General features: G+C 33.3%; 1 protein-coding gene and 1 long non-coding RNA gene across 5 annotated transcripts; one reads left to right on the forward strand and one right to left on the reverse strand.

Annotated features, from left to right (window-relative positions):
* Positions 1–3,809: 3,809 nt before the first annotated feature.
* LOC125579129 lies at positions 3,810–6,070 on the forward strand. Of its 4 annotated transcripts, XR_007317102.1 has the most exons (9): positions 3,810–4,099; positions 4,188–4,354; positions 4,475–4,603; positions 4,833–4,977; positions 5,048–5,137; positions 5,228–5,296; positions 5,374–5,419; positions 5,508–5,672; positions 5,768–6,070. It is a non-coding gene; the product is annotated as an uncharacterized LOC125579129 (long non-coding RNA). The 4 variants fall into 4 exon arrangements; XR_007317099.1 differs by having other exon boundaries at positions 3,816–4,354; XR_007317100.1 differs by having other exon boundaries at positions 3,816–4,354; positions 5,379–5,419.
* A 1,803-nt stretch (positions 6,071–7,873) lies between these two features.
* On the reverse strand, positions 7,874–8,910 carry LOC106402405 (conserved oligomeric Golgi complex subunit 7-like). Its single transcript, XM_013843121.3, has 2 exons — positions 8,701–8,910; positions 7,874–8,622 (listed from the first exon to the last, which is right to left on the reverse strand). The coding sequence occupies exons 1-2, from the start codon at positions 8,788–8,790 to the stop codon at positions 8,008–8,010; spliced, it is 705 nt and encodes a 234-aa protein (XP_013698575.2). The 5' UTR covers positions 8,791–8,910; the 3' UTR covers positions 7,874–8,007.
* Between the last annotated feature and the right edge of the window lie 6,207 nt (positions 8,911–15,117).

A 15,117-nucleotide genomic window follows, 5' to 3' on the forward strand; every position in this document is an offset into this window, starting at 1 on the left:
ACTACTTACCAATATCTACTGATAGATATTCAGAGACAGACACTACATAATGTGTTCATGAAGGTTTATATGTAAAGTGTCCACTGAACTTCGACATGGATATACTTAGGAGAAACGTTTCATCTTCTAGCAAATTCGTTCTTCCCTTTATAATATCTCTAGCCAGACTATGTACAAGTTTTCAACTACCTCTAACAGTGTTCCCAGGGAAAAAACCAAATTCTCCAATGTCCAAATCTATTGAAATCTCTAAGGTAAAAGGTAGAGACAGCAAGCAAGCACTCAAGAAAAAAGTATGCATGTGGCTCTGATCAATAGGTATGATATTCATATGGAAAATTCATTTTGATAACCCTGGACCAGATATTAATTTAGAAACCATGCTGCCATATTCTGTCAATCATATCCAATAAGATCAATATCTCATAGTGCATCAAATTAGTTGGCAATTGATTCTAGCCATCAAATAGGTAATTCTTGAAGCATGATTTTTTTTTTGGAAAGCAACTTCATTGATTAAAAACAAAATTGATTAAATCCGTTGTTACATGGCATAAGGCCTCCTTAGCTAAGAAATCAGCATCATAATTCCTCTCTCGAGGAATCCAACAGAAAGAAATAGCATCAAAAGAGCTGGCATCTATTCTAATATCTGATATTATCCCACAAATCTCCAAAGGCTCAGTAGATATGAATTAAGTGCTTTGATCAGCTGTGAGGAGTCTGATTCGCATCTTAGTCGCCGGATCCCCAGTTCCTTACTCTTCCTAATCGCTTCCCTCATCGCTAAACCTTCTGCCATAAGTGGTGACATAACAAAGTTAGTGGAGCTTGAAAATCTCTGAGTTTCTCTTGAAGTTTTGTTAGTCCATCCCAGTCCAGCAGCCCCTGATGTCTCAGTCTTGAAGCATTATGATTTAACATATGTTTTAAACTGGAAAGAAATAAACCACATGTGGAACATGTGCTAGGGAAAAACAATGTGCCTGTAAAAATGGAATAGACACAACTTAGTGGCAGCTGATCAAGCTCAGTTACTAGCTCCGTCAACTCAACCTGATTTTCATTCCTGCATTGAACCAACTGCCTCCTTAGATCTTGAACCTGCTCATTAAACCTCTGAATCTTATTTTCTTGTGAGAGAATTTTCTGCCATAAATAGAGATAGTCATATCATTATTAGATCATACTATGAAGGCATATGTGAAATTAAGAGCAGGTGGGTTTCAGATAACTATGGTTAATGTAAGTTTCTTAAGAATCAAAGCAACTAAAGAGAAGTGAATCGGATAAATTTAAAATAGGTTTGCGAGTTTGTAATAGTTTCCTAGTTTCTATTTCTTTACCACACAAACGATGCATTGATTGTAAAATAGGTTTTTGTGATGAATAAATTTAACATTCATTCAAAAAAAAAAGTGAAGCGGAAAAAGACAAACCTTTTCTTGCACAGACTCTTTGCCGTGTGGTATATGATGTTGCTCTGTATCTGACTGAATCAAGGAACGACTAGCTTCAATTTCAGTCTCAAGTTGCTCGTTTGGAAACAACAAGCTATACTTAGATAAATGGTCATATTTAACTGGATTATCATTGGCATACACGTCAAGCTATAGGTACATTAATTTTCATAAAGTTGATGTGGAGAAGTTTTCTTCATCGTTTATTTTATGATGCTTAAACTCTAAATTCACACGTACATTTATTTATTGTCATTCTTGATTTCCCTCGAATGTTGGGTCTTTCGTAGCTTGGTACGTCTTTTCTTGTCTCTGACTAAACATGGGTGTTATAAAAATAGTAAACCTATATTAAAATACGATAATAAATAAACATTAGACTTAATAATTAGAACAACAAATATATTTAATATACTACCACAACAAAATATATAGTCTAGTCAACCTTTTTATTCCTAGACTACTAATTTGAGATATATTCAAAATTAATGGTAATTGAACAATTACCAAAATATTACAGTCAATTATTATTTACCATACTACTATATGAAATATGTTGAAAATTAATGGTAATTGAATATATTCCTAACGTTGTCCATTTTGTGTTCTTGACTCTTCCACTCAACTATCTGTCTATATAAGATTACAAGTGCATGACTATATTTCAACATGACAAATAAAAGATAGAACTAAAAGCGACAGCCATGGGAACACCAAAACTGAAACATATATATAACTAGAGTCGGTCCGCCCTGCGTGCGGTATATATTTTACTTGTAATCTAGATTATTATTTTTTGTATGATTTTTTTGTGTCTAGGATATAAATTAACGCCCTACAAACTTTCAGTTTTGAATTATTGCCTATACACTATCTAGCCCTTGAGTAATTTGCCAATAATGATTTCAAGAATGTTAATCATATTTTTCTTCCTCCCAACAAGCTAGGCATTTCGAATCGTGACTGTGACCAGTTTTACAAGTGCGTCACATCCGTCTTCTCGAAGTCCATGCCTCTCAACATTTGCATTGCTTAACTACCTCAATGTTTCCGTTGTAGAAGACGCTCCGGTATGGATTCCTTCCACGGCGAAGTTGACATAACCCACCAGATCAAATATTCCAGGCTCTGCAACAGGGAGGAGTTTGATCAAATGCTCTGGTATGGCTACGCTTTCCATTTTCCATATTTTCTGTATATCACTCTCTCCTGCCATGAACCACAAAACATATCACTCAACCTGAACAACATTAAAAAGCTGAACTTTAAAACACATCGAAAGATCACTGCTTCTCTACACATCTAAAGTCAGAAACATTGGATAAAACAGCAAACTTTACAATTTAAAACGAAGTTTTTCTCCTAAAGAAAGCTATTAAGTAAACAGAATAAGATTCAACTTTCATGGCAAATCCTTTCCATCCACTTCATCTACCAAAAGAAGAGATAAAATCAGAATCAAACTTCATGGCAAATCCTTACCATGGTCTTTTTCCAGCCTATATAAACTATATATAACCCATCATCTTCAAATCACAAACCTACAAAAATAGAAATAATATTCATCAAGAGTTTCAACTAAGAGCAAAATTCAGATCTAATAAAACTCAAATAAAACCCAGATTTGTCTATTCGACGGTGGTAATCCTCCATACAGCCTCTCCTCTCTTCCTCCACACTCCTCTCTGCTCCTCCACACCGTATCGATCCTCTGGTTCGTCTTCACACTTCGATTATTCAAACTTCACCAAAATCAAAGCCACACAGAAGATATGATGAGAAAGTAAATAATTTGTAGATCTAAAAAGGAGGAGGGGATTCATTACCATTAATTGATAGAAACGGTAGTGGAGATGGAGAGACATGAGAAGAGATCTCCTGATGGTGGAGAGACATGGAGCAGAGATCCGAGGGAATAGAAGAACAGACGTGGAGAGCGAGAGAGAGAGACGGGAAGAGTAGAGACGTAATAGCTGGAGAGGAGCGGAGCTGTCACGAAGTAGGAGAGGAGGCATCACGGTGCTTAATAACTTCACGTAGGAGAGAGGCAGAGGAGGAGAGGAGGCGTCACAAAGTTATGATCTGTAACTTAAATGAAACGCTAGTTTTTGGGATGGTGGGACACGTGTCGCGCTCACAAAGCTCGAATTATCTAGGTGGAATCCTAGGTGTCCTAAGGAGAAGAGAACAAACTGTTTCTTTATATATAAAAGAGTGTTTTGCTCTCTCCTGAGGCTGCCACCTAGGATTACACTGAGGAAAGTCGCTTCACGAGGAGTCAACACGTGTCCCGCCTGCTCGAAACACAGCGTTTCATTAAAGGAATCAGCGATCCATATGGGCTAAGTTTGTGTGTGGGCTTTTTTTTAATTTGGCACAAGAAAAGCAGCCCGATAGCAGTCAACCCTAATAGCACAATGTTCATCTCCGTTCTTTGTTCTTCGTCTTCTGATCTTCTTTTTCATCGACCAAAAACGTTACCAGTTACAGATTCGTCTCATTAAACCTCTCTTAACTCCATCAACCACGATCTGGTCTTGAATGTGAACTTCTCTTCTCCGAGGCGGTGTCACTGCGAATATAAAAAGTTAAGCCTTCCTCTTCTCAAAACCATCTTCTCGATCTGTTGAACCAACAAAGTAAAGTTATTTTCACATAAATGGCCAACTCGAAAGTTCTTATTTCTCATTTGAAATCTGGTAAATTTTCTTCTCCGGTTGAGGTTAGGTTGATGCATTGACTTCCTCTGCCTAGCAAAGGGAAACATGAACGGTTAGTGGCTACACTCAGTCGATTCGTCTGGACTTCTTCTTAAATCGTTATGGGCGTCAATATGCTTCTCCTTGAAGCCAAGGTTGCTCCGGCGATTTAGAAAACAAACTCAAGTTTTTTCTGTAAGATTTACATGTAACGTGATCTTAATTAATTTGTGATCTTAGTCATATGATGTTTGCTTCTTCATTTTGTTAAGCTCCTCGGTCTTTTTAATCTGACAATGGCTCGAACAAATGCAGATGATGATTTAAAGTCAAAGTCTTTACAAGCTGAGTTTGGCGAAAAGAGGAGCTTTGGTCGCGGTTTCTGTATTACAGTCAAGAGACTGCAACATATAAAAAAATTACTAAAGCTCTGCTTCATAGAAGGTATGAAGCTACATATGGAGAAATTCAATGATGGTATTGTACTAAGATAAAGGCTCCTTAGTATATTGAAACGAGAGTCTATAGTGGGGACATGTAAAGCTCCTATGTTATAAATACCATTTGAGTCAAATATCATATGTAAATTTTTTCCTTGAGTCGATTTTAGTTTTCAACGATGTTTTTGGTTTAAAAAATAGATTATTGTATGATAGTTTTAAGCAATCTGCAGGATATTACTGAAGAATACAAATCTCATCCATGCCCAACAGAGTGGTTATTCCGTGTTGATATTGTTAATAAATGGAAAGAGTCTAACGGTTTCAGTGCTGCCCAGATGTTTAGAGAATATCAAGATGTCTGATACGGCCTTACTGGTGAGAAGAGCATTGTCTTTAAGCCAATATACTTTGTTTATGGATCTTCAATAGATTCTTTTGTGAAAAGGGGGATCAGAATTCTTTTGGTTCAATGGAAAATTAGCTCAGCAGTCCAGTGAGAAAGTGTTGAAGGATGCAATGAAACCATCACAAAACAGTAAGTAAATTGATAAGTTTCTGACAAAAAACTGTGAATCAAGAATAAAATTAAATAACTGTATGATAATATGATAATATGATGTATCAGGTTCTGCTTATGTCTATGAAAGCTGGCGTCGAACTGAATCTAACTGCTTCTTCACACGTCTTCTTAACGGTACAGTTTATCTTTACGATTACGTTTAAGTTCTTCTTGATCATGAAGAGTTGATGACATAATATGAGAATTAATAGCGTAGGGCAGAAAAGAATGGCATGTGGAAGAAGCTTCATTGTTAAAGTAATACTATAAATTGCATTCTCATTGAGTTTCTTGCATCATAAGTAATATATTTCTCAGTAACATGGTATGTTTTTGGATGATCCAGACCAGGTCACCTTCTACATTCCTGGGCGTGACAAGTCAGATAATAGGAAAACAAAAGCTTGCTACATGTCTCTCTAAGGTAGTTTTGTTGCTTCCTGAATTGGTCTAAACAAGCAGAAGAAGGCTAAGGGAAACCGGAACATTATCTTCTGGTTGGACACAGAAGGTAAACCAAATCAATTTTTTAACCATCTGAACTGTTTTTTCTAATCAAACTGGTTTTACTTAACGGGGTTATGATTTTGTTGTAATATCTTTAAGCGCTTGGAATGCATTGGATCGTTTGGTGCAAGAAAATTTTATGTCTAAGAAACCAGAGGAGAAGAAGGTGGTCAAGTAAAGTGATGGAAGATCTAACTCCATTAATGGAGCTATATTAGGAGGAAGCTTTATGCTTGGATCAACAAGTCTCCACCCATAAATGTAGACAAGACAATCAGTTTTTTTTTTTTGTTTTTTTTTTCAATTATTATTTGATCCCAATAGTCCAAAAACTACCGTCGACGAAGTCTTTTTCTTTTGTATTTCTCATTCACTATAAATAAAAATTTCAAATTTCTTCTTGATTTTGCCTTTATGTGATAGATTAAAACAAAAGATTTTGTTTGGTATGTACAAGCAAATGTTACTTTTATGTTAGTTTCGACTGCGATTAGCGTTTGATGTTGTTTGAAATGTCAATTTGATCTCTTTCTTTTGCAATGGTGCAACTGAGAAGTTTCATGCAGGCATAAAAGTATACAAATCGGCTTTAAATTTGTGGCCAATATAGTGGATATTTACTCTTGGGTTGCAATAGCTAATGTGATTCACGATATTGGTTGCAAAGGGAACAATGGTACATGATCAAGCAACGGGCTATTGGTGGCCACGAGCCACATGAGCTCCGTTAGTTGCACCAGTGATTTTACATAAATTTTTTTGAAGTGTGATTTTACAAGTTTTTCTGAATATTAATATTACGTTTGAATCATTGGAAAATGGTAATAAATTTCATGAGATTAACAGAGCATAAACCCATATGAAATTAAGTTGTGAGGGTTTTAGGAAAACTGGATATTTAGTTCCAAAATAGAGCAACGATATTAAGATTTTTTTTTTGTTAAAGAACAATGTTAAGATTTGTTATCATATAAATATATGTACTAATAGTGTTGTCATATAAACATATGTAATTATAGCAAATCACACTTCAAAAATCTTCAATTGTATCAAAAATGATAGGATACATATTTATTTGTGTATGCACATGACTTTTATCGTATCTCCCTTCAAAACTATAGTATGCAATAATGTTGACTTTCATTTTACTATTGAACAAACTTCCAAATACGTTCCAACTAAAAACTCTAACAATGTGATTTCACCATTTATTTATAATATCCCATAAAATAAAATAATAAAATCAAAAATAACTAAAAATTATACAAACAAACAATGATTTTAAACTCATTTTCAAATGGAAATAATGTTTCATAAGCTCAAACCAACGAGAAGATCTAATCTCACAAATTTTTTTCTTTTGTGTTACCAAACTCAAAAACCAAAAAAATAATATGAAAATTAATGGAAAAGCAAAATGAGCAATTATACATAATCAAACATATAGTTAAAAAAGAGTAACACTATCTAATAAATAAAATAAAATACAAATAGCATACATATCACTATATCGACACACTTTTAAAGAAAGCAAAATGGCATCGTAACATCGTCTCTTGCATTTTTTTTTAATTAAAGAAATTAATTATAAAGATTTGACGAACCGCAATACACAAGAAATCTAAAAATAACATATGATAATGGATTACCTCAAATAAATAAATTTTTTTTTAAAAATACATCGTCTCAATAAAGATAAAATATTATATCATTCCAAGAATCACAACAATATAATTATGCAATTTGGTCAACAACAGCTAATTCAGCTCTCGATATCATTAGATATTATATAAATAAAGATCACATGTAAATAATGTTTCACAAAAAAAAGAAAATTATGCTTTTGAAAATAAAAATATGTCGATCTAAACACTTAATTACGTCAAAATCCCGCGCGAAGCGCGGGCTTGCCCTAGTATTGCATAATTAAGAGTTTAATTACTTTCTCGCTTTCAACCTACATGAATTCTTAAGTTGGTGCATAATTACTCTGAAACTTGTTTTTATCTAAAAAGTATTAATAAAATATAAATTGAAAATTGTTCAATCAATAATAAAATAAACTACAAAATATCATTAGTTATGCAATTTTTGATAAAAGTAAAAATAACATTGAAAAAATGGAAACATCTTCTATTTTTAAACATCAAAAACTTCCTTGTTTAAAACGGATGGGGATATAACTTTTTTACATTATATTAAGAAAACAAAGAAACTTGTCTTATGATAGCATCAAAACTTGGAAATGTGTAATACAAATATGACAATGGCCAGCCGAACAAATTAGTTAGCAGGTCCTCTTCGTTGGGCAAAAAAGCATGTTTTTGAGAGTTCAGACACTAATCGAAACTGATACGACGCGTCTTACAAACAAGATTAGCCGTAGGGAAATCAAGTTCACTACCAGCGTCTGATTTCATCACATCTTTCAGCTCATCTCTTGGTGTAGCCAAACACGTCTGGAAAGTTGCAAGCACAGGCGGAATCGGCATGGACAAGGCCGCAAGCACATTGCTCAAGTACTCTATATCTACACACAGTTGCTGTGCTCCTCGGTCTGAAATGTATTGGATTCCTCTCAGTTGCTCCATGTACAGAGCCGTTGCACCTTCTGCTACCTTGAACATCCACTCGGTTGCAAAGAACTGTGAGTCCTCGTTGTTTGAATCACCATTGGTTGAGATTCCTTCAGCTAGAGGCTCCATCTGCTGAGGCAAAGTCAGGAGATATTCTCCAACGCTTGTAACGTAATCCTGAGGATATGAGCTGAAGTTTGGTAGAGCAAACGCAGTTTGTTCCTCCACAGAAGACCAGATTGGTAGGTGAGATACTTCCCCGAGTCTTTGCCTGACTTTTGATATGAGGATGTCATAGACAAGTTCATTCACTGTGTCCGCAAACGCAGCTACTCTCTTAGATGCCAAAGGCAGTGCGTGGAACCTTGGATCTTTTGACTGCAACAAAACAGCAAAAGGAAATGATACATATGAACATTGTATATTAATTTATGAATCTTTGTCAATTAGGACTACCTGCTCCAACAGGTTTAGGAGTTTGCGAGCCTTCTCCGGAACATCAACCAACCGAATAGCTGCCACATCCAGGGAAGATCGTCCAGCCATAGACAAATCTCCAGCTGTTTGTTCACTTGTCAAATGTGACAGGTTCTGATCCAGATTTGTGCCAAATAATGAAATAGACAAGCTGGAGTTTAGTCTAGGCAGAGTGGCTCTCAAAGAAGCTTCAAACACAGAAGACCTGCTCAAGTCAGCTTCTCACCGTCTTTATAGGAGCTTTCGTCTAATATCTTTAAGACTTTAAGCTTTCTGGTGTTGTCAATCGAGACATGGTAACATACAACTGTCCATGGGTAAATACAGGTCGGGGAAGATATAAAGCTGACTTGCTTCATGCTTTGGCCTTGACTTTTATTTATTGTCATGGCATAGCTAAGTCGGATCAGGTATTGCCGTCTACGAAGTTAAAAGGATGTATGGTGTCAGTTGGGCTTAGCTGTATCCTAGGGAGTAATATTCGTTCACCAACTTCTGGTCCGGTCATTTTTATCAAAAAAAACAAAAAAAAACTTCTGGTCCGGTCATAATCTCCACTTCGACAATCACCAAGCCATAATCCTGATTAACGTTGCGCAGTGAATTCAAAGGAGTAGCATGAATGTAGTTTACTCAAACCGTGCCCAAACTGATCCGATTCTAATGTATTTTATAAATTCCTTACTAACATTTTCTTGTATTCCTTCTGTGTATTAAAATAATTTTAAACAAAAATCTAAAAATTAAACCCGGCTGGAATTATTCATACGTTAGTCTCCCAATTAATCTTGAAATTTGAATAGTTACAAAACAACTAAAATTTTAATAAATCAACAATTCCAATTTAGTTATATAATTATAACTTTATTTTTCTTAATCTTAGGAAGATTGTGAATGAATTTACTTGTTCCGTAGTCATTTGTATCTAAACCGAAACATATAGTAAAAAAAACTAAATATTAGGAATTAATAAATCAGAGTATTAATATTGTGAATAAATTTACTTGTTCCGTAGTCATCTGTATCTAAACCGAAACATATAGTAAAAAAAAACTAAATATTAGGAAGATTTGGAATGTCACGTAAGATGATAACTCGAATAATACTGAAAGTCTGTATAGTAACTAATTATTTAAATATTCTATTATATCATTACTCAAAAGTTAGTTATAGGATGACAAAAAGTTTCCTTTTAGTATTGTTATGATTTCAACGTCAAAAACCAAAAACGCAAAGGAGTAGCATGAATGGAGTTTACTCAAACCCTGCCCAATCTGATCCGATCACAATTCTAATGGATTTTCCTCTTTTATTTCAGTTAAAAGAATTGAAAAAACTATATAAGAGGGAATAAATTGAAATAGTTTTTTATTATTGACTGAAACAAAGATAATCAAAATTGCGAAAGTACTGCAGATAAATAAGAAGTATTTAAACTTGGAACATGAAACCATAACTGCTGGTATCCAATTTCAAGCAACACGCACTTTCTTGGCCATCTTGGTAGATGAGTGGGTCCTCTTCTTCGCCGAAGCATCGGCTGGTTTCGCATCAGTATTCTTATCTGCATCACTACTGCCTTCTCCAGTTTCAACACGAACAGGAACCGGACCACCATCTGCCATGTCAGCATCATCACCATCGTTTCTCCCCTGATACATTCGGAAAGTGTTACATACTAACAGACATACATAGATAATCAAAGGTTCGCAACATCACTCTTACCTTAACGACAAAGTCAGGAACTGGAACACGCTCATGCTCCTTAAGGATGCGGGTGATGGTGAGGTCTAATTGTGTGCAGTGAAGTTAAACGTGCTAACTCTGACCTGGAAGGTGAATGTTTTTCCTTCCATTTCTGTGATAAACAGCGGCACCTTAGAGTCCTCAGGATTTACTCCTTCCTCAGCCTGTTCGTCAGATTGAAAGCACCATGTATGTTAGCATTTATATTTAATAATCATTTAAGAAGACTAATGCACATCTTACCAACACTGACCGGCTTCACTTGCTCGGAGGTTATGCAGCTTAGTCATCACACCATCAAAACACACGAATGCACCTTCAACAGTGCTTCAGCGATTGCCAACTCCACACGATTACTGACGGAGTTTACGGAAAAAAATGAAGACGTCCATGCCTCTCCAAGGATAGAAATTAACGCCCTACAAACTTTCAGTTTTGAATTATTGCCTATACACTATCTAGCCCTTGAGTAATTTGCCAATAATGATTTCAAGAATTTTAATCATATTTTTCTTCCTCCCAACAAGCTAGGCATTTCGAATCGTGACTGTGACCAGTTTTACAAGTGCATCACATCCGTCTTCTCGAAGTGGACTTTTATTTAAACGTCACCGTGCTATCACATACGAGTTCTTGGAGCTTTGTTTTCAAAAGTTTAACATGTGTGTTATAGGTTTCTACACCGTTACTTTTCTGATTTTATGATAAAGAGGTTTAAGACATAATTTTTACATAAACTTTGGTTATGATCTGGTATCTATATCTATTTATTTCAAGTGTTTATGCACCTCCCTACAGGTAATCACTTCCAAAACAAACAAACAAAAATTAACTATATGATTTTCCTACATATTTCTACCCAGAAACAAACTAATATCTTAAAACATGAACGGTTGTTATTGCAAAATCAAACAGATTTATTAGTTTGATGGGATTTATTATTTTCAAAGTCTAGCATTTATAATATATAATAAATACTTTAAAAATACACTAGATCAAGATGAGATGGTCAACATTTTAAGGAAAACAAGTGAAGAAAGATGACTGAAAAGAATAAGAGAAATTATTGGGTTCGCCCCCTAGGTGAATCTATAGGTTCATCAACCAATGAAAATTGGTTATTTTATATTCAATTTTTTTCAAAAAAGGAAACAAAATTTTTAGAATTTATTTTTTTAAATAAAAGGATATAAAATAAATAAAAAAGTAAAATAACAATAAAAGATGATTTTTTTAATATTGTTAAAGCTGTTCATACTAAACACTAAATCCTAAACCCTAAACATGAAACCCTAAACCCTTGGATAAATCCTAAACCCTTGGGTAAAGAGATTTTCCAACGGTTATGAGTCTATCCATGGGTTTAGGATCTACCCAAGGGTTTAGGGTTTAGTATGAACGGCTTTAACAACATTAAAAAATTATTTTCTTACAGCTGCTACTATTTTTTTATTTATTTTTTATATTTTGCCTAAGGGTTTAAGATTTATCCAAGGTTTAGGGTTTAAGGTTTAGTGTTTAGGATTTAGCGTATAGGGTTTAGTATGAACGACTTTAACTATGTTAAAAAAATTTGTTTTTTATTGCTATTAATTATGTAACGTAAACACACATAAAAATGAGACATCATATTTGGATATATTTAAATAAATAATTTTAAATATATTATATTCTTGATAATTTTAAAATTATTTAAAAAGAAACTAAATTATTAAAAAATTAATATAAAAAGAAAACTAAAGCAATATTTTGTAACATCAAAATAATTAATAAATAAAAATATATTATGTTAATAAAATAGATTTTAGATTTTAAAAACTTCTAATTCATGTAATATTAAAAAAAAAATTATTACAATTAATATTTTACCATTAGATATATTAAAATAATATTCTAGATCGATATTCAATTTTCAGTTTTTAACTATTACACGTAAAAAATATTATTAAGTACGTTTTTTTGAAAAGGGGGTTTTATATTTTAAGTAGGTTATTGGAGTACTTTTTCTTTTTATGAATTTATTCGAGATGAGATTTCGATCTTTTAAACTACGATAATTTATGTTCTATAAATAATTATATATTTTTTACGTAACTCTAAAATCTCGGACTTGATTCTTCATATTTTATTAGTTAATTGTGTTACATATAATAGAAATACTTACTTCAAACTTAAAATATAAAAAAAAGTCAAATTTAAAATTATTTATATATAATTTAATATACAAAAATTCACATACAAATAAAAATGATAAATGTAATAAATTTAAATATATTATCCGCGCGTAGAGCGGAGAAAGGATCTAGTTAAAATGATGACTAAATTACAAAAAAATTAATAACAAATCTATGTTTTTTAGTTTTATTTTCCTTTAAGTCTTGTTTATTGAAGTTTGATTAGTTATCGATATCTTTTATTCATTCCATATTAAATAATGAAATATTTAACATCTAGTTTTTTTTTTTAAAATAATTCCACAAGTTTTATACACTTGGACTTCAAGTTAACAACAATGAAAAATTAGTCCCAAAGAGTTAAAAAAGTTATGGGCCCATACGTATGTATCGTAGGAATGGGTCCAAGACCGGCCCTGATTGAACCAACTGCCTCCTTGGATCTTGGACCTGCTCATTAAACCTCTGAGTGTTATTTTCTTGTGAGAGAATTTTCTGCCATAAATAGAGATAGTCATATCATTATTAGATCATACTATGAAGGCATATGTGAAATTAAGAGCGGGTGGTTTTCAGATAACTATGGTTAATGAAAGTTTCTTAAGAATCAAAGCAACTAAAGAGAAGTGAATCGGATAAATTTAAAATAGGTTTGCGAGTTTGTAATAGTTTCCTAGTTTCTATTTCTTTACCACACAAACGATGCATTGATTGTAAAATAAGTTTTTGTGATTAATAAATTTAACATTCATTCCAAAAAAAAAAGTGAAACGGATAAAGACAAACATTTTCTTGCGCATACTCTTTGCCGTGTGGTATATGATGTTGCTCTTTATCTGACTGAATCAAGGAACGACTAGCTTCAATTTCAGTCTCAAGTTGCTCGTTTGGAAACAACAAGCTATACTTAGATAAATCGTCATATTTAACTGGATTATCATTGGCATGCACGTCAAACTATAGGTACATTAATTTTCATGAATAGTTTGATATGGAAAAGTTTTTCTTATCGTTTCTTGTATGATGCTTAAACCTTAAATTCACACGTAAGATTTATTATTGTCTTTCTTGATTTTCCCTCGAACGCTGGATCTTTCTTAGCTTGCTACGGATTTTCTTGTCTCTGACTAAACGTGGGTGTTATGAAAATAGGAAACTTATTCTAAAATACGATAATAAATAACCATTAGACTTAATAATTAGAACAACAAATATATTTAATATACTACCACAACAAAATATATAGTGTAGTCAACCTTTTTATTCCTAGACTACTAATTTAAGATATATTCAAAATTAATGGTAATTGAACAATTACCAAAATATTACAGTCAAATTATTTTTTACCATACTACTATATGAAATATGTTGAAAATTAATGGTAATTGAATACATTCCTAACGTTGTCCATTTTCTGTTCTTGACTCTTCCTCTCAACTATCTGTATATATAAGATTACAAGTGCATGACTATATTTCAACATCACAAAACAAATAAAAGATAAAACTAAAAGCGACAGCCATGGGAACACCAAAACTGAAGTTGGCTGTCGAGGAGTTGGAGATGGATCATCTCATTCTCCAGATCCAAAATGGTAGAATGCTTGATGACCTTTCTCAAACCGAGACTGAGAAGTTAAAGTCATATGCAAGTAAGAAGTTCCAAACTCTTCTGGGTGAGATCCCAAAGGCACCATTCCCAATGATACAGGGGGGAAGTGTCTATTTGATGGATAAGTGGATCGAGGATCCATCTGATAAGGAGGATGAGATGAAGAAGACCTGTGAAGGAGAGAGCAGCAAGTCTGTTGGTGCGGACGATGCCTAATGAAGCAGCTAGCCGTCGAATAATAAAATTAATGTGTCTTGGAATAAAGTTGTTATTGTTGTGTCTTTGCATTCTCGTTTCATATTTCTAGTCTTTGTTGCTTTGGTCATGTTTCCTGTTTTTTGTTTCTTGTTGTGTCTTAAACATGTGTCTTTTTTTGCATATGTTAGTCTAAATAATGCAATGTTTTCCCTTTGCAATCATTAAAGAGCTCATCCCGTATTTAACACTGTTTTTCTAGAGTTCAACATAAAGCAAATTGTTTGAGAACAATAGGCTATATATATACACATTAATTTTCATGAATAGTTTGATATGGAAAAGTTTTTCTCATCGTTTCTTGTATGATGCTTAAACCTTAAATTCACACGTAAGATTTATTATTGTCTTTCTTGATTTTCCCTCGAACGCTGGATCTTTCTTAGCTTGCTACGGATTTTCTTGTCTCTGACTAAACGTGGGTGTTATGAAAATAGGAAACTTATTCTAAAATACGATAATAAATAACCATTAGACTTAATAATTAGAACAACAAATATATTTAATATACTACCACAACAAAATATATAGTGTAGTCAACCTTTTTATTCCTAGACTACTAATTTAAGATATATTCAAAATTAATGGTAATTGAACAATTACCAAAATA

Source organism: Brassica napus, chromosome A10 (genome assembly GCF_020379485.1).
Source record: "Brassica napus cultivar Da-Ae chromosome A10, Da-Ae, whole genome shotgun sequence".
NCBI lineage: Eukaryota > Viridiplantae > Streptophyta > Magnoliopsida > Brassicales > Brassicaceae > Brassica > Brassica napus.